This window comes from Lipomyces doorenjongii (genome assembly GCF_038497915.1).
Source record: "Lipomyces doorenjongii strain NRRL Y-27504 unplaced genomic scaffold V1508scaffold_95, whole genome shotgun sequence".
NCBI classification, from domain to species: Eukaryota; Fungi; Ascomycota; class Lipomycetes; order Lipomycetales; family Lipomycetaceae; genus Lipomyces; species Lipomyces doorenjongii.
Genome location: NW_027118162.1, coordinates 1,827 through 24,338, shown reverse-complemented (window position 1 = coordinate 24,338; position 22,512 = coordinate 1,827). Strand labels below are relative to the sequence as shown.

The window sequence follows — 22,512 nt, the reverse complement described above, 5'->3', positions numbered from 1 at the left end:
TTGGAAGAAACACCAAATTATGTAAAGAATGACGTTTACAAAATATGTTAAAGTTCGCGTTCGACGTGTCAGGCACGCAGTCAGTACGTATGAACCCACGACTTATATACCAACTAATCGGCCACGGATGGATCTACCACTACTTTTGAAAATGGTTCCCGCATTTAAAGACAGTCACTACGCGTCAATTGGATACAGCAAGACAGAAAGGACTATGGACATCGTAATGTATTCAACATGGACGAAACAGAAGAAGTCAATCCGAAACAAAGGTTATCATCGATACATTCCAGGAAGCCAGTCAAAAGATAAGAGGGCGTCAGGAATGGAATACATTCCAGCAGATAACAAAGCTCTACCACCCTTGATCATCTTCAAGGGTTTACACACCAATACTAACTGGCTAGTGAAGATTGCGCAAACTATGCGCCAAACTGGAGATTCTCTGCTAGGGAAAGTGGTTGGAGGTCTGTTTGGAACGCCTGGCTGGCCCAGATCTTGATCTAGGAACAGCAGGCGGGATCCAACCCCGTATCCTGATTGCACATGGCAATAGCAACCATATCACTGCCCTGTAATCGCCTAGTGCATGGAAAACAATATCGATCCCACATATTCCGGATCCATTGAAGATAGCTGTTGGCCTGGAGACCGATGCCATTACCAGGGTTAGTAGCCGGATTAAGCACTATTAGTGAGTCCAGACGTGCAGAAGAGGACGAGATAAGGTAATTACAGAGTGTGATATCCAAAGTGCTTAGAGAGGTGCTTGTCTGTTTCCATATAACCCTCCAAATGTGATGCGCCGCCATATTCATGAACCCCCTGAAGCCATACAACAAGTCCCACGTTTAAACACCTAACTCAATTGCGCCTTGCTGAAGACCATCGATTATGCGCAAGAAAATGGAAGATGTGGCACAGATTCTCCGGCACAGAAGCTTCGTAAGAGGGGTAAACAGTGAATAGAAGGGAAAATTTTGTTTAGAACTGTGAAAGTGTTAAAACTTGAAGAGGATGTTATACGAAGCAAGTCAGTAAACGGCCTCGTGGACCACGCAAGCACAAACTTGAGGAAACTGAGGAAGCACTTGTAAGGGAAGATACTGAGGAATGTATCTTGTAATTCTTCTCTAGCGTATTAGTTGTTGTAATATAATGTGCTGAAATTGGAAGAGGTGTGTTAGCCGGCCAAAGACCCCCAACTTTTACGTGACATGGCGAGCGGTGCAATGAGTGTAATTCCTACAGAAAACCTGAAAAAAGGACTGTTTGTAACTGTTGACACTAATGCAGTCATTCCGCTTGCTGATGACCACCGTCGTGATTAATGATGTCACATGGCTAATGGAACGCAACCCCTGAGCCGCATAAAAGAGCCATGGAAAGTGATCTCTAGGCTTGCATAAGCTTGTCAGATAGTTTCACCTTGCATATGAAGCGTGGATAAGTCGTAAAGATTGTGGCGCAAAGATGTACTACTTAACTAGACAATTTCCTGGTAAACTAGCGACAATCAAGTCCCGCGCAGCAAGCCGTCTTATCAGCCTGTATTATCATCACTCTGCGCTCCATCATATTTGTCTGCGTGTCAATCCTACCCTCTAGATGTACCTGTGACATCGAATATTCTCCCATTTTATTACAATCTTCACCGTATCCGTCATGCATTATCGAGGGTACACTGACAATACTGTACCCATAACCAGATGCCGTCATTTGGCCGCCATGCATGCATGCTGTCTGATTTCTTGCATCTTGCTCAAACAAGATACGTCGCGGATCGTTATGAAATTGTGCTATCCACTTCTGGCCTTTCATGTTCAAGTCATATCTATCGGAGGTGGCCTAATGATGAAGGCTGCTAGCTTGTAAGAGGAAGCTACTTACTACCTAGCTGTTAGCTACAGGCAGTAATTCCTGAGAGCCTTCAGCATTTTCCAGACTGCTAGCGGCGTAGGGAAAGCTGATTGAACATATGACTTCCTCTGATGGCTATGAAGTCACACACCGCAGGACGTCACCCATTGGTGTTAGGCCATAACCGTCGTATTAACTCTAGAGTACGCCCAGACAGGGAAGCTTGAGTTAAATACACACAACATAACACTCTAACACGGCATCATGAGGGCCCTGATGTGGTACTACAAGTGATGGATAATGATTAGATTTGAGCTATATTTTGATATTTTCAATCAAATACTAATGAGTGCAATTCGTGGTTGGTGACGGTTTTTTTTTTGGTGATGTACTGGTTAATGCAGTGGAATTTGGTTACAGTATTACTAGTATATTATGCTATTTCTACCACACTAAGTATAATGGAGATTGAACATGTGTGACATTTGTGCAAATGCCAATGACTATGGTTTCGTTGATTTTATTAACTTTTCCTACAGTTGGACAAATCTCGACTGTGGTAACGTCATATTATGTGAAGTAATATGACTAGTCATCAATGGAAGATATGCTGGGTAGAATCTCATTTTGTTGTGCTGCTCACACTCATTTGTTCTTCTTCCAGTAAGGGAGGGAGCAGTCAATTGGTTATATTATAAATATTATACGCACTTCCACCCGCTGAATTGCATATCAAACTTCATACTTTGGTGCGTCACCGATTACCTCGCGCTTCATCGTGATCCGCGCGCATACTTCACATTTTACGAATGACATATCGTTTGACTTCAGATCATCGTTCACGGGCTAGAACATTTCGTGCTTGCTTTGATTGGTCCAACTTCCTAAGCATGAGGTTCCGCCCGAGATAGATCATGTCTCAATTGTCACATAAGCTTGCCTAGTGATTATTTCTTACCAAATTGTAAAATTGAGCAATTCTATCGTTTAGCTCATTACAAAATATGCGTATGTTCCTGAGTCTTTCCCGGTTCATACTTTGCCCTCATCTCTGAGACTCCCAGAAGTCACCCGAAGTCGATGTAAACGACAGCACCAATAATTGTTCAATGGCACTGGTCGTCAGTTGCTGGGACAGGGATTTTTCAGCCTGCCAAAGGACGTAAAGCCCTCCCTCGTGCCCCTGATATGAGCAACACGATTAATGAATGGTATGAACCCTGTTCATGATATAACTATATTCCAGTACAGCCATCGACATAAATGCACACATTTAGTTTCAACCTTCTGACAAGTATATAATCCACCACTGCAACTAAAAAAATGGATACTATACATGTCCTATCAAAGCAAATAACACCGCATCCAATTTTTAGGATAATACATTACTCAAACACAATGGCGGCCTTAATGGCAGACTTGTTCCTAAGGGACTCAAGACATTCCTCCCACTGGTCGAGCTTGAAAGTCTTGTTGACAATCCCGCTGACGTTGACCTTAGGATTTGCACCGTCGAGGTAAGCGATGGCGGCGGGGAACATGTAGGTCTCAGAGAACGAGCCGAGAATGGTGATCTCGTCACCGACTGTGGCTGTTAGGAAAGAAAGACATAATAAATGATCAACAAAGATGCATTGCACGTACAGATCTTAGCAGGTGGCCAAGTGACACGGGCGGAGTTATTGTAAACACCGTACACGACGAGTTTGCCGCCGCGACGGACGTAGTTAATTGAGTCCTCTAGAATTTTGGGACTGCCTGTAGCCTCGACGACAATGTCGAAACCGTAGGGGTTTTCGTCCTTGAGCTGCTGAAACTGGGCATGTGGGTGCTGACGGTCAAGCTCTATGTAGACGTCGGCGGCATCAAGCTCCTTTGCAAGCTTCATTTTTTTCCCGGCGTTTGCTGCAATCACGACGTGACAACCGCCGTTGTTGCGGAGAAGCTGAGCGAGAACGAGGCCAGTGGGACCGGCGCCAAACATGAGCACACTGGAGCCGATGTCCGGACGAATTTTCTCAAGACCGTGGGCGGCACAAGACGCAGGCTCGAGTAATGTGGCATCGACGGCCGAGAGGTGCGAGATCTTGAAGACCTTGCCGGCGGGATATGCGCAGTACTCGGCGAATGCGCCGTCGAGAGTGACGCCATGAGCGTTGAAATGCTCACACAGTAGTGCCTTGCCACGACGGCAGTAGAAACACTCGCCGCAGAGCTCGGAGTTGTCAGCCACAACTCGATCTCCGAGCTCAAATTCTTTTACGTTCTTGCCCATCGCAACGACATTACCGACTACCTCATGGCCGGGAATGAGCGGGAATCGCGCGATGAACTCACCTTCGTGAATGTGCAAATCAGTACCGCAGACGCCACAGGCAGCGACCTTGATCATCACATCATTGTCGCGTAGAGTCGGCAGAGGCGCGTCGACAACTGAATGGACGAGGGGCTTCTCATAGCTAATCAATAAATTGAATCAGAATCGGACTGATATGGTTTGTAGTACTGGACTCACCGGAGAGCTTTCATGGTGGCGGGCAAAGACGAGAAAGACATTGTGGATCTGATATAAATTCGTAGTAGAGAATGCAGGTGCAACTCGAGCCGAGGCGGGGATCGGTATTATATATTCTCCATCCTCCACTTCTCTCTTCAGTTCATGATACCGAGCAGGCAATGACGCTGCCTCACATGCATCTGCAGCACCCGGCATTAGCGCGCCGGCTGCGGCAAAGATTTGCACCGGCTCCTCGTACCCGCTACTTTGGTAACAGCCCGTCCTGGCCAATGACAGATCCGTACTCTATTGAGCCAAGGTACAAGGCCTAGAGCCTATTTTAAATCTGCATTTGGTAAGATCCTAATCTGGTTCTGGCTAGCGTCATGACTAACTTGGTATCTACCCAAACCTTACTCAATCACTTAAATTATCCTTAATTTAACGTTTACCTTAGATATAGTAATTGTTTTACATCTTCTGACATTATCGATAGCATGATAATACATATACAGTAAGGCTGAACTCCTCCCAATGGACGCGTATCGCATCTACTCACTATCATCACATCGAAATATATCGCACATAGTCCTGGTCTAGCTCGCGCGTGAAGTCCAGGACGACCGGCTTCGCGCCAAACGACGTCGACACTATCCGCTTGCTGTCCATCTTCGCCGAAAATATCCAGTTGCCGTGGTATTTCTGCAGATCCAGAACCTTCTTTCGGTAGTCCAAGTCCCATACTTTCAGCGTCTGGTCGTAGCTACCTGAGAGGACTGCATTCGTAAGTACACGAAAATGTCGTAATATATACCACCTACACACCTTTCCTTCCAAACACATGCAGTGTCCGGACGAGCGACTCATGGCCCGCGAACTCGAACAGGCAGTTCTGCTTCTTGGTGTCCTACTCCGCGTCAGCATTACATATACGTTCAATATCTGGCCATCGTCTGGACATACCCACACCCGAATTGTGTTATCGTTGCCGCCGCTGATAATTGTACGCGCGTCCGGACTAAGAGTTACACACGCTAGGCCACGCGAGTGTCCGTGCAAACTCATCAGCAATTTTCCCGTGTCCGCATTCCACACCTTCACGACCCCGTCCACTCCCGCTGTCGCAATTAAACTCCGCCGGATATGCACAGAATTCACAGAGCCTTTGCACGCAACAACAATATGCCGAAGTGGAAATCCCTCCTCACGCCGGTCCCGAATAATGAGCATGCCGTCCTTAGAGCACGTCGCGATGTACCGGTCATTGAATGAGAGATCAAGGATTCCCCCTGCGACCCTGTCAGCAAGAATTCCGGCAGAAAGCACCAAGTAGTCCCACCCTTGTGGTCATGCAACTGACGCACTGCCCGGTAAGCCGGTAGTTCCCATATTATAACTGTCTCATCGCTCGAGCCGGTAAGCATCATCTTGTCGTCGTACTGCAGGCACAGAACTGATCCAGAATGTGTAAATGGGTTGTCTGCTAATGCAGCCGATGTCGCATTCAACGCCATTAGTTGCTTGCCTGTCGTAGTGTCCCACACCCGGACTGAACGGTCACGAGATCCCGTTATTATTTTCTCACTGCCCACGTTAGCCGCGCTCTCATGTATCAGAAATCGAACGAAAACACTCACTCGTCAAATTGAACGCAGTATACACTCTCCTCATGTCCATCCAAATTATACGCGTACACACATTCTCCGTGCTCCCACCGGCGATCCAAAAGATACCGGGTCCTGAACATCATGCGCCAATCGATATCGGACGGCGTCTCTGGCTTCACCGCCCACCGCCGACGCAGCCTGAACTGGTGCCGCCAGACCGTGCTCATCTCCGCTGCCTCTTTCCATCCGTGGCATACTCGTCGGCATATCAGAATCGACCGAAAGTCCAGCCGGCAGAATACTAGTGTTCGCAATTCACCCGGTAACGATTTCGTGAAATCTGAGATCTTAGTGACGGAGCAAAAAAACAGCGAATTACATACCGATTCGAGGCGATTTTTTATCTTCAGCACTATTATCATCGTCCTCATCGCAGGGAGTCTCGGACTCTTCGCTGGTGTAGCTGAGAACGGTGTCCGCGAATGTCGGCAACACCATTCTGGGGAATTTGGCTACTGTTGATGTCACACTTTGTTGTAAAATGACAAGGAATATCGAATTGATTGTCCAAGTTATTAAACACAGGTAAATTTGCAGAAAGATTTATGCACTAACTTATCGTAATTATTCATGTGAGGTGTAACAAAATGTGTAATTATTAATAGTACTAATTCGCAGACAGTAGTTGTAGGTCAGCCGCAGGGCCTTCCAAGGTGGTGCATAACGTGAAACACAAGGATTATTCCCGACAAAGACCTGCACAGTTTTCTAAAATGAAATACCAATACTTAAGTACAATCTACCAAAATATGATCCAAAACGCCACATCATATGCCAGGAGCCAAACTATAATATATATGGTAAATTATTAAATCACCATCTCCCTTCGAACCTCCGCTTTTTACGCAACGATCCCGAATTCTCTTTTTCCAAGTCCATCAACGCCTCTCGCTTGGCATTCGATGTCTGCTGCAATGAATCTCGAATGACCATGCTCTCTGTTACAAGCTCGTACTTGGTCATGACCTTTCCTACCCGCTCTTCAATTGCATGGAGTCGATTGATATCATGCTCAGTGACAAACGCAATGCTCTCGCCTGTCCGCCCCGCACGGGCTGTACGACCGACTCGGTGTATGTAGTCATCCGGATCAGCCGGAATGTCAAAATTAACTACCATCTGCACGACTGGAATATCCAGACCTCTGCTCGCGACGTCGGTCGCGACTAGCACTCGCGCTGCCTCGGCCCGGAACCGCCCTAAGGAGTCGATCCTCTCTCGCTGCGATATCTGTGAGTGTAGCGATGTCACTCGCACGTCCATGCTGCGGAAGATCCTCTTTAAAACCTCGGCCGTCGTCGCACGGTTTACAAACACTATTGCTGATTTCTTCTCGTTGATCGGAAGCGTTAGAAGCGACACGAGGTATGCTTCGCGGACGTGCGTTGGAATAAACAAATACTTCTGATCGAGTGTATCCGGAATGGAAATGCTATGCTCGTTAGCAAGATTTACAATAAGTAAATCACAAACGCACCTATTTGAGGGGACCTCGTGCACAAAGACGTGGCGGAACGCATCCTTCAGTTGCATGACGGACTGCGTGATCGTGGCTGAAAACAGTAGCGTCTGCCTGCTCTTGGCTTTTGTCATAACATTCATACACTCTTCTAAATCCTCGGCGAAACCAGGGGTCAATAACCGATCTGCCTCGTCCATGACTAGGAATTTGACACGTCGCAGGCCGGCAATAGCTTCTTCTCCACTACTCCGTATATGATCCGCCAGCCGCCCGGGAGTCGCAATAACCACATGCGGCCGTTTTTGGAGTGCAAGAGCTTGCGCGATCATGTCCATGCCCCCGACTATAATAGCCTGCTTCAGATTCAGTGACGCCCCGAGAGCGGCAAACTGCTCGGATATTTGCAACGCCAGCTCACGTGTCGGTGTCAACACGACGGCGAATACACCAAACGGATCTTCGGAGAGCTTTTGCAATATCGGGGCTGCAAACGCAATAGTCTTGCCGGAACCAGTTCGCGCTCCACCAATGCAATCGCGGCCCTTGAGGATCTGGGGAATACAAGCAATCTGGATCTGCGATGGCCGCCGGATGGCCATCGAACTCAGCGACTCGGTCAGCGACTTAGACAGGCCGAGTGCCTCAAAGGAAAGGATTTTCGTAGGAACCGATTTCGACATGCCGATTCGCGCTGTTCTTGAACAAAAATATGAGCTGTGTGGGGAAAAATTGTTTTTTCGAGGTAGCGTTGATGGGAGTTTCAGGTTACCCTGACAAGACAGCACAGACGTTCAAGCCCTTGGTCAGCTAGCTTGTCACTCGTCCGTAGACAGACCCACTGTAATATTCAGTCATCATCGCCTACAGTAACTCCGATCACCATCCATTTTCGCCATCGGACTTGTTATTACATATTGCAAAGATAAAATGGTAAGTTTCGTTGAAAATGTTGATTTGATCGCAGCTGACTGTCCAGTCATTGCGCGTTTTTCCTCAATCGCCGTACACCTCGAGCGTGCCGAAACCTGCGATTTCGAGCACGCAGGTCCCGGAGCTAGCGAATCATATTGTCGTAAGCAAGCCGCCTGCGCCTATGGCAGACGCACTCAACATGCCATCCGAGCCATCATCTCACCCTCTCGAATCACGCCTCAAGAATTGGGAACAGACCCAGTTCGACCTTAAGATGGAGAACCTGAGGAGACTCTTTGGAACACATGAGCCGGTCAAGCGAGTGATGGAGCTCGAGGCTGTCAAGGCCAGTCTGCCGTTATATCCAGACGTTTTGCGACGGGCGGAGGTTGTGACTGGAAACGGTGCGCCCGGCTCCCGGACAGATCCGGCAAGAGAGATCCTGTTAGGTCGGGACGGCGTTGTTGATTGGGAAGATATTTATGGTGGTACGTCTATTTCAAGATGGTGACCTGCGAGTTACATGTGCTAACGAATGAACAGGTATGGAAGAATGCCCACTAGATTTCCACACCGACTTGGAGCGGCGGATTAAAATCTGAGTGTGGACAGTGCACTATTTATGCTAGTATTATTAGTTCATATTAATTATAAAGACGATCACAAATCTGGACAGACGTGGTCGAGAAGCACTAGAGCTAACACATATATGATTCGCACCCAAAAGAACAATGAGCAAACATGTAAATACAAAGCAAGCCTAAAGCTACACCAAAACAAACGCAGGATTATATTTAAAGCGCACCCTCTCAATCTGAAGTCGATTTTTAGATAGCGGACTATCAAGCTCACATGAAAATGGCAAGCGAAATTTGAAGATATAATTCCCACACAGGTCAACAGTTCAACTCCGTTGCGACAAATCCGAAACAACGAAAGAAAATATACACTGTACAAGGATCATATACAAGAATGACGAAAAACTGTGGATCCATGCGAAAAAACATATAGGAACGACATCGACTCTACTCTCAGGAAAAACCAACGATGCAATGATAAAGTAGCCCATCAAATCGTAACCATACCAAAACACAGAAATACCGCAGCATCAAAGGGCATTATAAGCAAACACCGACCCATGCACTTATATCATAGAATGACACAGCCGCAACCTGGAGATCGCTCGGTTGAGCTATCATGGTTCTCGTGAGCACTGATGGAAGTATCGCGCTGACGATGACGATGGTTGTTATGAGGCTGATGGTAATGATGCTGGTGTCTGCTAGATCGGTCATTATTGCTATGGCTCGATCGATGTTTGCTTCCTCGAGGCGTTGTGTTAGTGTCCAGGATTGACGCAGGCCGAATTGACATGTGAAGGACGTTGTACATGTTCGTTCTCGAGAGTTGGCTCGCTGCATATTTCATATTAGCACATTTACCCGTACAAAAGAAAAGATACATACTCCCTAGTGAATCTTTGTCGTCCAACAGGCGGCCGAAATGGATCAGACGAATGTACTCTGTACCCCCCGGGCGTCCGCCCCATTCTACGCTTGTTAACGGCACGTAGCAGATAGCAGCCATTCATACATACCTTCTTTCCAGTCCTTCCAGATGCATTCTTTCAAAGTCAACACCGTCAGACTCTCTGGCTCGCGCAGCCCAAGCGAGTGTCCTTTCATGTACTCGCGGTCGATGGTTATGGAAACACGCAGGCCGGATATGAGCAGGAGAGTGATGGTCAGGGGCGAGACGGTGATGGACTTGTCGTCATCGTCCTCGTCGTCGATGCTGTCACCAGCAGTGAGTGTGGTCTTGATGGGGTCCGCGGCGGTCGCTGGGGGCACTGCGACGGCGGTTTTGTCGTCCGCAGGTAAACTGGACGAATCTGTGGCGGCGGAGAGCGTCGCTGTGAGCGACAGCGGATCAACGACTGGCACGGCCTCAGTGGCCGCAGGAGCAGCCGACATGGTCATTAGGCTCTCTGGTGTCGCTCGCGAATCCAGATCAGGCGAGGAGGTAGGCGACCGTGCGTACCAACACTCAGTAGCACTTGCGCGCGTGTTCACTCAGCACAGGCAGATGCGGTACAAGAAAGGGCCCGGACGGGAGCCGGAAGAGGGATAACGTAGAAGAAAACAGGAGAACTGCTGGTGAGTTGAGGGCAAGCACAACCATCAATCAATGCTATTCCGCATGAGCCCCGTGAACTAACCGCGCACTTGCTCACGCGGCGGCTCACTCGGTTCGACTGGCGACACCCTAATCCACGGTGCACTGCCATGAAACACACAAGACCCTCACAGTTCACAGTAAAACGAGCGCCTACGAAAACTATACGCACAAAAATAATAAAGTTACTTAAAATAACTTAAGAAACTGAGCTAGTTATACAAAATACACAATACAGCAAATACATAAATTCAAGCAACCTAAATAATACACTGCCTCGCAGCTCATACAGGTACCTAACTAATAAGGGAACAGATCCTACTTCCCCGATACTTGTGGATCTGTCGGGCCTCGCGATAGATCTCCCTCCATGTTTCCCGACACACCATTAAATCCGAGACCCGGCGGTGGTGGTCCAAACGGAAACGGCGGCATTCCGTTCGGCGGCGCTCCTCGTGCTCCTCCCGGCAGCATATTTGGCATAGGCGGTACTCCCAGGTTTGGATCATGCTGCAGATGAGACAGTGGGAATCCTGGAGGGAAAGGTGGAGGCGGACCGTGCATTCCAAAGAATGGCGGTAACCCTCCTGGCGGGAATGGTGGCAAGTTGGCTCCTGGGGGAATCATACCAGGTGGGAAGGGAGGGAACCCTTGTTGCTGGGCAACATGACTTCCTGGCACTCCAAGGGAGTCTGGAGGAAGTTGCTGTTTCGAAATGTCCGGCGGCGATTTAAGACCCATGCCGTTACTCAACTGTGGCGATAGAATGCCGCCATGTGCGGTCGGCCCGACAAGACCGCCAGGCTGTCCCGCGTGAACATTTTGCACCATCGGGGGTACCAATCGCTGACGGCCCTGCGGACCATGCATACGCAAGCCATTCGGCCCCATTGGAGGTCCTGCCCAATGTGGAGGTAGTTGACTCATTGGCGGAAGCTGTTGTAATCTAGGATCACCATGCCCAAGTCGAACGCTCTCGTTGAAAGATGATGGGCTTCGTGCGATCCCCGGCGTTGGCTGTGGCTGTGGCTGTGGCTGCTGTACATCCTGGCCGTTAACATTCACCTGCTGTTGGCGCATAATAGGTAGCGCCGACTGATGTGGTGGTATTGGTGAGGGTCTCGGTGCTTCCGCTATATGAATCGTCACAGGTGATGGCTGTCTTTGAATTCTCAGTTTAGATGATTGGCTCATCAAGCCCATTAAGAACTGTGCGTTACTAGAATCCTTATTAGGCTTAGGGCCTTCCATATTGTCCGAAGCTGCGGACGAATTCGAATGTGAAATACTTGACTGTGCCGTATTCTGACCTTCTGGACTTGCCGCTGTCTTAATTTCTGGTTGAATTACGGCAGTTGCTAGAGTACTTGCCGCGGAAGCCAAATTAGCATCGGCCGATTCCATCGGTGCTGGTGTAGAGTTCTGGCTCGATCGGCTTGACTTCGTGCCCAATATGGCCATAATCCGCTTAAATCCCTCTTTATCATCATTTGCCTTTGGTACTGAAATCTCTGGGTCTGGCGAGACATCGGCCGAAGAAGGAGAACCTTCGTGATGTGCACCAGCTTTGGACAAGATAGACGCAATTTGCGAGCTCTGAGGAGGAGCGAAACCCTCCCGCGGTCGAGCTTGTTCTTCCGAGGAGGATTCTTGAGCGGATGTGCTAGTAATTTGCTCAGGTTTAAAAAATGACGAAAACCTGGATGACCGCGATCCTTCCCCTGGCGCCCTTACAATACTTTCAAAACCAGCAGACAATTCCTTAATCTCATCACTAGTGATAGCTTTACTGGCAAAACCGAAAAACCGATCTATTGCTCCGGCGCCTGAAATTTCCGGTTTTGATGCCGATTCAGTAGCCGATGCATCGTTCTTCCGCGTCTCCGGCTTAGTCTCCTTAATTCCCTTTCTGTCATTATCTGCTGCCTTCATTCTTGCTTTCCAGGCCTGGAATTCTTCAATGGAATGTGCTGTCGGACCTCCGCTCAGCGACTTCAAGCTGGAACCTGTCGTCGAAGGTGGAGCAGCGCTGCTCGCTAAGTTGCTATTCCCAACAGCATGCGCAAACTCACTATTACTGAAGTTGAGTCCATCACTCTCTGCTGGAGCATCCATCCATTCTGGAGACTTCTCCGTATATCGATTCGATAAGCTGCCATGCCGTTCGCTCTTGTTGTCTCGAGGGTACATCTCACGACGATCCCTTTCCTTCTCCGGATCCCGGTCACGCCACGACCCTTCATCTCTTCTCACGCCGCCCGATACATCTTTCGATCGTCTGTCTCGATTCACTGATTCAGATTTGAGTCCCCTCTCATCGTCTTTATTTCTTCTAAATTTTTCTAAATCATCCGCTCCAAAGCTTTTGCGTGCATGGCGAGGGCTGACTTCCTTCCAGTCGTCACCATCGTCTTCTCTAATCTGTCGGCGTCCGTATGACGTACTATTTGTTCGGTTGGGCTGTATCCTGCTAGACACTGAAAGTCGTGAGCCAGTCGACAATGAGGACGAGCCACTGGCATCGCGTGATCGTTCAAACCGTCGCGCAAAAGACGAATCCAGATCTATGGACTCAGTGCTCTTATCCCCGCCTTCACTCTCTGCATTTTTTCGCAATCCTAACGACGATCCAAACGAAATTTTTGGCGGCCCTAGTACTATATCGTCTTGCTCTGATGTCGTTAGCAGCAGACGTAAGAATAAGACTAATAACCTTACTTGATTTTGAACTAATCGGCTTTTTTTCTTTGGAAAGATGACTGGTGCTAATTGTCCTGTTATTCACAATTCTGACCCATAGCACAGTATGAAAATACGTACAATTTTCGAATGGAGTCATCCTCTCCGTGCTCACGATCTGGCTTTGAAAAACTTGCTACCTTCGGAGTATTGTTCTGCACGATCGGTGGACTATACCGTCTCAGCTATACTCTAGAAATGAACGCTGTATACTTCTAGAATTTTTACCCCATCCATTCTTCATTTGGCTTCAAACACTCCGGACACACACATAGTGGCGACTGCGAGAGAGCCTTGAGCTCTTGTGGCGTGTACTTATACTCCATGTCCCGCTTCAACGGTCACATAGAAATGATATTAGATGTTAGAGATCTATAGCAACTAAGTCAGCGTCAGCATCTTTCAGATCGAGACTGATCACGCATCGACGTCAACAAACTTCAAGATGATCGATAACCATTTCATGGAACAATATCTGATTGCCTAGAGCACTTACAATAGAAGTATGAGGAGATAGGCTGCAAGCAAATGATAATAAATGACCGGATACCTAACAGCTACAGCAAATTATTAGCGCATTGTAGATTATGGAAGATGATCTCCGACAAGCTAATATCTGTTCGGCATTTAGAAGCCTCACGAGCCGATACGTTGGTAGAATCCATACCACAAACAACGATTCACACTTACAGATAATCAAGTAACCGAAAGAATAGATTGAGGGTTATATATAGGCTTGTAATCGGAACTGTCGAAATCTGGTGGAGCACAACTGCTGAGCTGTCTCATGACATTTGTACCCAAAAAGCATGCTAGTTTACTATGTAAAGCACAAATTTTGGTACGGTCGTGGAGTTTGTAAGATTGCGGCATAAGTAGACGTAGCATGCAGCAAATCTTCAAACTTAAAATGACATTCAACAACCATAGGAGATTCCTACAATCCGTCGTATTCATTCCAGAAACGATAATTACGAGTTCACATTGAAAATTAGCCATAGCTACAAACACTAACTAAATTGTCGTGACATAAAAAGTTTTGACCATCAGGGAGCTCCTGACAGTGATGGCATACTTTGTGGTTCCGTGTGCAGTTACCCGGGACGGGGTCAAAACAAGACCGCGGTGCGCGTGTGTGCAGTTATTATACAATACAGCATCTCTTTCTCGTACCTTAACCTCACTTGCCTTCCAATTCGCAAACATAGCCCCTTTCAATCAGTGGTTTTATCTGACCGAATGATATAGCGCAACATTATGCCGCCAATAAGGACTGGAGAAAGAGTCCTTGTCCCAGATGAATGTCCTATTCCGAATTGTAATTCCGGCAGACTGCACTCGATCACCCGGGCAGGGCAGCACTTCGCGACAAAGAGGCACCGAGATCTTGTTGGAAAGCTGAAGCAGTCGGGAGATGCACGGTATCGCGAGGTGTTCTTAACGTGGGCTCGAGATATGAATTATATCAGCGTTATTAATGAGATTCCGCCACGAAATCCACTCCAACCCCGGTCTCCCAATACACCAAGCAACAGCAAACGACATAATTTACTCTTCGGCAAATCTTTGTCGTCGCCGCAATTAAAGCCACCAGCTACTAAAGAAGCTCGGAAGGCAAAGTCAGTTCATGCAACATTATCAAGAACGAAATCCATGAATGCTACCGATGAGTCACGTATTACCTGGCTACCACCTGTTGTTGTCAATCCTGTTCAGGCCCCTCCTAGTTCTTCGTCAGTTCCATTAGCAGAAAAGCGCGAACCACGTGTGATTCGGTGGGCTACATCAGCCGCACCTCCTCGTATGGTTTATGATGCTCCTCTGCAGCCATGGTCAGAGAGCTTCTATGACGACGACCATCAGAAAAGTCCGTCAACTATATTTCGGGGAACCACACATTTTTGGTATGATGGAGTACCGACGGTTATTCCACCGCAATCTCTTGTCCCAAGGTCGCCAATACCGCCGATCAATCATGATCCGGCTGCTCCGGGCTTCATTTTCGCTCCCTCCTCGTTGCCTGCTCACACTCTTCCATCCTTACGTCAGCCCCCGCCCAATAGCACAGATAGGAATGACCCTAGCTCCGATGCAACTGTTCTTGAGGATGACTGCGAGGAGATTGAAGAGTCTCTGCGGCCAGCTAATATCGACAGGAAATTGTCAGTTGCAGATCGTGCGCAAACAGTTTCCCCAGTCAACAGCCATTCCTCAGATGCGACAATTCTAAGTCCCTCTACTGTTCCTGACGATCAGCGCATGGACTCGGAACATGAACTGGAATTACTTAGCACTTCAGTCGACGAACCGGTGACTCTAAATCATGGACCTGGCGGAGCGCAGCAAACACTCATTAGTCCTAGCACCTCGGACATCTCTTTATATTTTCATCCTTTGCTTGCACCTCATTCATCACATTCCCATAGTGGTTCGAGCGCACGTGAGATCGGTTCATCTGGTGTTTGGGAAACCCAGTACCATCCGCGATTGATGACTTTCACTGCCCCATCTTCGATACAAGTGATATCACCCACGTTGGTTGCACCTGTAATTGACCCGAAACTCCAGCGTACTATAGCAGCAGTATCAGATCGCAGCAGTGATATTAATCACGAGAATGATAGGCAACAGGTTGTTCGACATGGCATCAACGAAAGTCAACATGAACACGACTATGACTCCGAATTTGGCTCTAGGTTAGGAATGCAACGTAAGATAGGACAAGTATGCTTGACCCTTTTCGCTTATTTACTGACGGTTGGTTTCAGGTCACAGGTGTCGCACTGTGCTTCAGGACCTTGATGAGTCAGGGTGGGGCTCTGATCCGGAACTGGAGGAACTATACAAATAGAATTTTCTGGGCGACGATTGTACTGTCTTGGACAAACGACGAGCGTATCTCGATTTTACGGGTTTTAGGTAATTTGGTTGATATTTGTTATCTGCAATTTTGGGTTTTTTTCACGTTCTGCGGTCTTGTTTTGTGGTAAGGGCATGTACAACATTGATTTTGGATAACTAGAATATTTTTTTCCTGACATTACAATACATTACTACTATACAGAATATGCTGTTCGTTTCTCTATATCTAGCACGAAATTGCCAAAATATTACGAGCCTGATCTAGCAACTCTTTAACTAACTTCCTCGTTGAGTCGGCAACGTATGCATTACTTTCCAAAGTCTGAACGATCTCAAACACGTATCTCCTCTCATAGACGGTAGCATCCTATGGCATGTTAAATTTAAAGAACAAGATAGAGAGATGGTCTTTATACACACCTCCTTTACCTTCAGCGCCATTACAAGCACATTTAGCATCCAATTGGTCGCTCTGGCGTATGTATCCACGTTACTTGATGGCAGTAGCAGCCGGTATAATGGAATCTCTACTTGCTGCGTTGAAGGGATTTTCATCACTGGCGTCTCCGTCACATATCTAATCGCCGATTCATAAAGAAAGTGACCAGGGTTGGCGAGTATTGGAATTAAATTCGCATACACTGTAGCAATGATTCGTGGAATATGCTTCCATATGGCATCATCACCTGAAGAGGATGCTCGAGAAATTTCGAGATCTTCGATCATATACTGCACGTTGTACAGGAGAAGACGAATCATATCTCGTTCCTTATACAGTGAGTCCTATTGTTGTTAGCAATAACCGCAAGCTGGTAATCGAAAACAATAGTACCTCGAATAGCGCACCCAACTGAACCAATGTGCGTCGTGCCATTTCATATACAGGTCCTCCGAATCCCAGACACATAATCACATATCCAATGCAATGATTTTCTGTCAAGACCTTGGTATCCACCACCTTCCGCGATGCCATGTCCATAAGGACTGGTAGCATAAATAGTGGGTCATATACGGCATAGGGACTCGTAGTACACCTCAATGTATCACAATATTCCATGTACGCAGATATTGACTTCGCCTCTGCAGGCGCGTAATCAAAACTTTCGGGAGACATATATTTAATGCTAATCCCAAAAGTCTTTCCAGACAGCAGAATCTCCAAACCCTCCATTACCTGCCTGCAGAAAGTCATTTGCATGTTTCGTTCGTATGTAAAGGTGTACCGTGCGATTTTAACGGCAGCGCTGAGGTTCAAGAATGTATCCATAGTGTGGAAGACCTGCAACAGCAACCTATCCGAAGGGCCACATGTCCCAGTATAAAGCATCATCAATTGAGTTGCCACGAATGAGTCAACGTGCACTTTTGGATTCAAAAAGTATAAGTAGTGGATCATACATGCACGTTGGATACTGATGGAACTCGGTACCTTATTTGGATTGTCAGGCAAACACGTCTGACCGCTTGCAGCAATCATTTGAAGGAATTTCGCATATTCTAAGTCATCAGGATTATCTGATGTTAACATCAAGCTGAATGCAAAATGCATCACTTCATATTTGCTTATCCACCGACCTAACGCTGCCTCGATTGGTGGATTCACGTACTTCCCGAGCGAAAATGCACGAGGAAATTCAGCAAAGAAATTTGTAGCTGCAACAATTATCGCGAGCTGCGTTGCAGAAAGAAACTCCGACTCGGATAAGTATCGAGTAATTCTAGCCACAACAGATTTCATGTACCGAGCAGCATCCACCTTGATGGCCTCTGTAACCGCGCCGCAACGATACAAAAGATGTGTATATGAAATTCTCTTTTCGGAAGTTGTTCTGCTAGCCTGACTTGCAATACGCTCATAGAATAGTGTACAATCTTTCTCAGTAGAGAGCGCCAGTACAACTTTCTTGAAAAATACAGTATCCTGCTCGAGCTGAGAAGCGTCAGCGCGCTTAACACATTCTAGCAAAATCTTCGCTGCTGTCACGGGAATGGTCTCAACGCCGACTTTCGGAATATAAAATGCTGATTTATCATCACTATCAAAGAGAGATTCAGTAATGGCCCTGGCAAACAAGAGCAAGCTATCCCCCTCTATTGCTATAATTGTGTCGGAGTAGTTGTTGAGGACATAAGAGCGGGCTTCATTCGACGAAATTATCACCTGGCATACCAAATCGTACAAATCTTTGTTTCTGGATTCAAAAACTTTACCTAAATACTCAAAATCGGATGTGAACAGTATCTGCCCCTTAGATTGCAATAGCTTTTTTATTTCCAATGCGAGTATTTTGTCGCCACTTACAACTGCAAGCTTCAATAAATCGTCGATATCCTGAAGCGCAATAAACTTCGTGGGACAATTCATCCGAAGGACACAAATTATTTCACCGCATATTTGGGCCGCGATTTTTGGTTTCGAGTAATTTATATTATCTGATAGGATACTGAGGAGCACCTTGCTGTCTAATAGTGCCAATCCGGGAAGGAAATACCCCATAACCTGCTGTCGTATTAGAATGGTTCTGTGATGCATGACGCATACTGGAATATCTTACTTCACTCGACTTTCTTGCCTTTGGGAGCAGCCCAAGAATGTAATCATAAACGAATCCGAGCTCCTCCTTGCTCGCCGAACTTTTATCCATCACAATATTCACAAATCCAAAGAACGATTTTGTGAACAGAAGCTTTGAGCAATTGACGTCTTTGGGCGTCCACAGCAAATGCTGCCAATAAATTTTTTTCCTAACATATTTCATAGTGACCTCTCGTAAGTCGCAACTCAATCGGAAAGCAACTTGCTCCGCTACTCTGCCGACTAACTGTAAATCCTTGCTCTGCAACACACTGTACTCAGTAGCACGGTAAAGTCTCACTAATTCTGAAAACCCAATATCCGTAATCTGGGCAATCATCGGCTCCCCCAGAATAGGATCTTTAAGAGCGACGTTGCTCGCGTTCGCAACCATGAAATTCTGCGGTTCGAAAATTGACATGCCTTCCGGTGCAGGTCGTCCATAAAAGAAGGCTGTCGCTGCAGTGACAACATCAGGTAGAGAACAATACTTCAGTATGTCATTTTTATATTTCACGTCATTTATTGACTTTTCATTTGCAACTAGATGGGAAAAATGAGCTTTTGAGATGTGGAAGTCCTCACCCGCTAGACAGAAATCCACGACAATCCTCAGGATGGCGTGAAGCACTGAAAGAGTAGTCTTAATTTCCTGATTACTGGACCGCACAAGATACTCCCATTGTTCGATAAGTGCTGTCAAAAACGGACTGAATGACGGGCGAAGGTAACCGTCACCAGCGAACTGCTTCGCTTGATCAATATATTTAAACGGTGAACGCAAGCAGCGAGCGATAGCTTCGTTAATGAGATACCATATAGTTTGACGGTCTTGCTGGCCGGAGTTGAGCATGATCACCTTCAACGATTCAATTAGAGTATGAATTGGTGAAATCGGAAAGTCTCGCTGAAATAAGTATGTGGACGAAGTAATCTTGTCGAGAACTTTAGCAATCTCCGAATATATGTCGCTGTCGCGCACTGTAGTGGCAAACACCATCAGATATGTAAGTAAGGAGTACTGTCGGTGGTCTGTATACAGCAAATGTTAGTAAACTTGCTTGTTTTGCGGCAAGTTGAGACAAACCTGGCTTGTTCCAAAATTTTGCTGGCACAGGGACTATGCTCTGAACGGCGAGCAAATTCCTCATTTCAAGCTCTAATGCGGGCACATTGTTGAGATAAAATGAAGCGTCATAGGACCGACCACCTGGTACAACCTCCAGAATGATGTCCATCATTCGAGCAGACAAGTCGATGTTAGTGGTCGCGGATATATCTGGAAACGTTGTCACGTACAACCGAAGCCATTTTGAAATCAGTAAAGTGAAGTTATATGCTGTGGTGACGGTCGTGAGAGAAGCTACATTTGTGATATCTGGAAGCCGTCGATATATCTCTTCTAGAAGTTCTGACTTTCCTGATATCCAGCCTTTGTCATCGTATATGGTGACGACTTTTTGCAGTTTCATTAATGCTTGTACTTGCAGATGCAGGAGGAAATAACGGAGAAGCGGACTGTAACTTTGAAGCCCGTTCTCGAATAGTGAACGTGTCAATGGCGATGGCAGGATATTCTCGACAGCAATGTTCACTGCAGGCGGAAACTCCAATGATTGATTACTGTCGATCAGTATCTCCGGGATGGGCAACGCAATGATTTTCGAATATCGATTGAACCACTTCAAAAATCCGGCTGTTGGCTTAGACTCGATCCTTAAATTCGAAGAACAAGTGTATGCCGCAACTATCTCCGGACAAGACCTGAAAATTGCAATAAGCAATTCTTCTTGATTTTTGTTATTGAGGTCCAGCATTTTAGAGAAGGCCAGCAATACTCGGTTATGAACTTTGTAAGACTTCCTCTTTTCGTTACCGTCAAGTGTTCCAGGTAAATACCATCCACTGTCTTCGAATTTCACACCGCATTCTGGTCGGGTACATATGTCGATGATCATGTCGTACGTGACCTTTAGTCTCGGCTCATGACCTGTTGGGCAGGATTGGATTATCCTGTAAACATGCAAAATACGTCCAAGCACCCACTCCGTGAAAAAGGAAGTCTTGACAGACTTTAGCAGAGTGGCATCCATGGCCTGGTTATACAAAATGCGCACTAATTTCGATAATTGCTCAGGATCGTCCGACGACACGTTCTTTAGCCAACGCTCAATTAGTTTTCGATGTGCAAGGAAATCGGTACGTGCTTTGGAGGAGCACTCCGTCAAAAATGACATAAGAAGCTCGATCATGTGATATCGAATAGTCTTTTGCGCTGACTTTCCTTTCTGGGGGCTACTCACTGCACCCTGCATCGCCGAATGAGTAGGTTGTTTCGGAGGAATGAGAAGCTTCGGTAGCACTACAAGGGAGAAGTCGAACGCAAAATACGTGTCATCTGCGAATGATCCTTCCTGGAACTCAATAAGTTCTCGTAACAATTGGAGAGGTGGAATAACTGACGATGGTCGCTGAGTGTAAAGCGCACGATAAATAAGTTTGAGATGATTGTCAAGAATCAGGCGAATCATACGCGATCCTTGGACCCTAAACACTTCTCCTCGTGACATTGAATGAAGTAGTTTGTCCAGTCGAGTAGTCGCATTGATAAATGAAGAACTTGTGACAGACGTCTACAGAGATTAGCTTCACCAAGGATTCCCACAGCAACACAAAATTTACCTGTCCGAAATTTGCCCACGCTGACACAAGCTGATCTGACAAGCCATTCTCTAGATTCCGCAACAGCAAACCGTTATTGGGAATTACATCTTCCGGATGCTGTGGAAATTCAGCAGATGGCCCGCCCAATATTGAGTCCAAGGTAGCAAACGCCGGATCAAGGGCCAGATCGAGGACCCTATTGTTACCGTTGACAACACTACTTCCACCGCCGCGGGAACGTTTGCCATTCATAATATCCACGGACCTCTCTGATTATTATTTCCGGATATTCGCATATCGAGCTCACGGTGGTGAAAACCTATGTTCATTGAGATCCACGAAAAAATTGAATGGAGGAGTAGAGCCGCACATATCACGTGCCAGACAGTGTCAAAAACTCCCTAAGGGTTTAGTGGTAGTTATAGGGGTGATTCAATGTGACTAATGAGAGCGTTCTGTCTCGCATGTTTTCTTGAAAGAGAAGCTGTGTGTCATATTTCGTTATTAGGGGTGGATACGATTACGGTACCGTCAACGTTATTGTAAAGTTAATCGCAAAAATGAAGCTCTAATCGTAAAGTATTCACGTAGGGGTGGACACGAATGACGAATATATTCGCATTTGAAATGCGGAAATGCGAATATTCGTACGAATGCGAATATTTGGAAATTTTATTCTTACGAATGCGAATGCGAACAAAAATAAATTATTCGTAAATATTCGCAATATTCGCACATATTAATAAATGCATTAAAATCTTCGTCGTTCGCGTACATATCCCTTAACAAAACAAGCCTCCTCATGGTGTCTGGACAAAGGGAGTGCCTACGTGGGCCCAGCAAATCCGTTCCGCTGTTGAACAGTCTCTCGACTGCTACTTCTGATGCAGGAATCGCTAGATAGTCTGGGTTGGTGAAACCTGCGAATATACGAATATTATTCGCATTCGCATTCGCAGCTGACATTTTATTCGTTGCAAATAAAAGTTCATGCTGATGAAAATGACTATGGCAACTTAACACGTGATGAGATTAGGTCATGGGTGTTGGTGCAGGTGGAGTAGCGTGCAGGTCTCAACCGTTCATAAAATGCGCGGGT

At 46.6% G+C, this 22,512-nt stretch overlaps 9 protein-coding genes across 9 annotated transcripts; 2 read left to right on the top strand and 7 right to left on the bottom strand.

Moving 5' to 3' along the window:
- Positions 1-3,245: 3,245 nt before the first annotated feature.
- V1508DRAFT_406694 (chaperonin 10-like protein) lies at positions 3,246-4,389 on the bottom strand (the record flags this gene model as incomplete). The annotated part of the gene is made up of 3 exons (XM_066938793.1): positions 3,246-3,445; positions 3,505-4,319; positions 4,376-4,389. 3 exons carry the CDS (start codon positions 4,387-4,389, stop codon positions 3,246-3,248), a joined length of 1,029 nt encoding a protein of 342 aa, XP_066792909.1.
- A 339-nt stretch (positions 4,390-4,728) lies between these two features.
- V1508DRAFT_426315 (WD40-repeat-containing domain protein) lies at positions 4,729-6,604 on the bottom strand. The gene is made up of 6 exons (XM_066941550.1): positions 6,348-6,604; positions 5,995-6,304; positions 5,697-5,941; positions 5,321-5,646; positions 5,183-5,264; positions 4,729-5,133 (listed from the first exon to the last, which is right to left on the bottom strand). The coding sequence occupies exons 1-6, from the start codon at positions 6,460-6,462 to the stop codon at positions 4,922-4,924; spliced, it is 1,290 nt and encodes a 429-aa protein (XP_066792908.1). The 5' UTR covers positions 6,463-6,604; the 3' UTR covers positions 4,729-4,921.
- On the bottom strand, positions 6,605-8,203 carry V1508DRAFT_426311 (P-loop containing nucleoside triphosphate hydrolase protein). Its single transcript, XM_066941549.1, has 2 exons — positions 7,502-8,203; positions 6,605-7,456 (listed from the first exon to the last, which is right to left on the bottom strand). Exons 1-2 carry the CDS (start codon positions 8,164-8,166, stop codon positions 6,838-6,840), a joined length of 1,284 nt encoding a protein of 427 aa, XP_066792907.1. The 5' UTR covers positions 8,167-8,203; the 3' UTR covers positions 6,605-6,837.
- Positions 8,204-8,579: 376 nt separating this feature from the next.
- On the top strand, positions 8,580-9,000 carry V1508DRAFT_360994 (proteasome maturation factor UMP1; the record flags this gene model as incomplete). Its single annotated transcript, XM_066937161.1, has 2 exons — positions 8,580-8,886; positions 8,942-9,000. 2 exons carry the CDS (start codon positions 8,580-8,582, stop codon positions 8,998-9,000), a joined length of 366 nt encoding a protein of 121 aa, XP_066792906.1.
- Positions 9,001-9,547: 547 nt separating this feature from the next.
- Positions 9,548-10,371, bottom strand: V1508DRAFT_435299 (uncharacterized protein; the record flags this gene model as incomplete). Its single annotated transcript, XM_066942059.1, has 3 exons — positions 9,548-9,813; positions 9,865-9,948; positions 9,996-10,371. The coding sequence occupies 3 exons, from the start codon at positions 10,369-10,371 to the stop codon at positions 9,548-9,550; spliced, it is 726 nt and encodes a 241-aa protein (XP_066792905.1).
- Positions 10,372-10,891: 520 nt separating this feature from the next.
- V1508DRAFT_400316 (uncharacterized protein) lies at positions 10,892-13,638 on the bottom strand (the record flags this gene model as incomplete). Its single annotated transcript, XM_066938321.1, has 4 exons — positions 10,892-13,245; positions 13,292-13,338; positions 13,394-13,483; positions 13,541-13,638. 4 exons carry the CDS (start codon positions 13,636-13,638, stop codon positions 10,892-10,894), a joined length of 2,589 nt encoding a protein of 862 aa, XP_066792904.1.
- Positions 13,639-14,274: 636 nt separating this feature from the next.
- V1508DRAFT_426301 (uncharacterized protein) lies at positions 14,275-16,380 on the top strand. The gene has a single exon (XM_066941548.1). The coding sequence runs from the start codon at positions 14,570-14,572 to the stop codon at positions 16,112-16,114; it is 1,545 nt and encodes a 514-aa protein (XP_066792903.1). The 5' UTR covers positions 14,275-14,569; the 3' UTR covers positions 16,115-16,380.
- A 20-nt stretch (positions 16,381-16,400) lies between these two features.
- On the bottom strand, positions 16,401-17,723 carry V1508DRAFT_406687 (uncharacterized protein; the record flags this gene model as incomplete). Its single annotated transcript, XM_066938792.1, has 3 exons — positions 16,401-16,541; positions 16,595-16,957; positions 17,007-17,723. 3 exons carry the CDS (start codon positions 17,721-17,723, stop codon positions 16,401-16,403), a joined length of 1,221 nt encoding a protein of 406 aa, XP_066792902.1.
- Positions 17,724-19,111: 1,388 nt separating this feature from the next.
- V1508DRAFT_360997 (ribosome 60S biogenesis N-terminal-domain-containing protein) lies at positions 19,112-21,319 on the bottom strand (the record flags this gene model as incomplete). Its single annotated transcript, XM_066937162.1, has 3 exons — positions 19,112-19,149; positions 19,335-19,781; positions 19,837-21,319. 3 exons carry the CDS (start codon positions 21,317-21,319, stop codon positions 19,112-19,114), a joined length of 1,968 nt encoding a protein of 655 aa, XP_066792901.1.
- Positions 21,320-22,512: the final 1,193 nt, after the last annotated feature.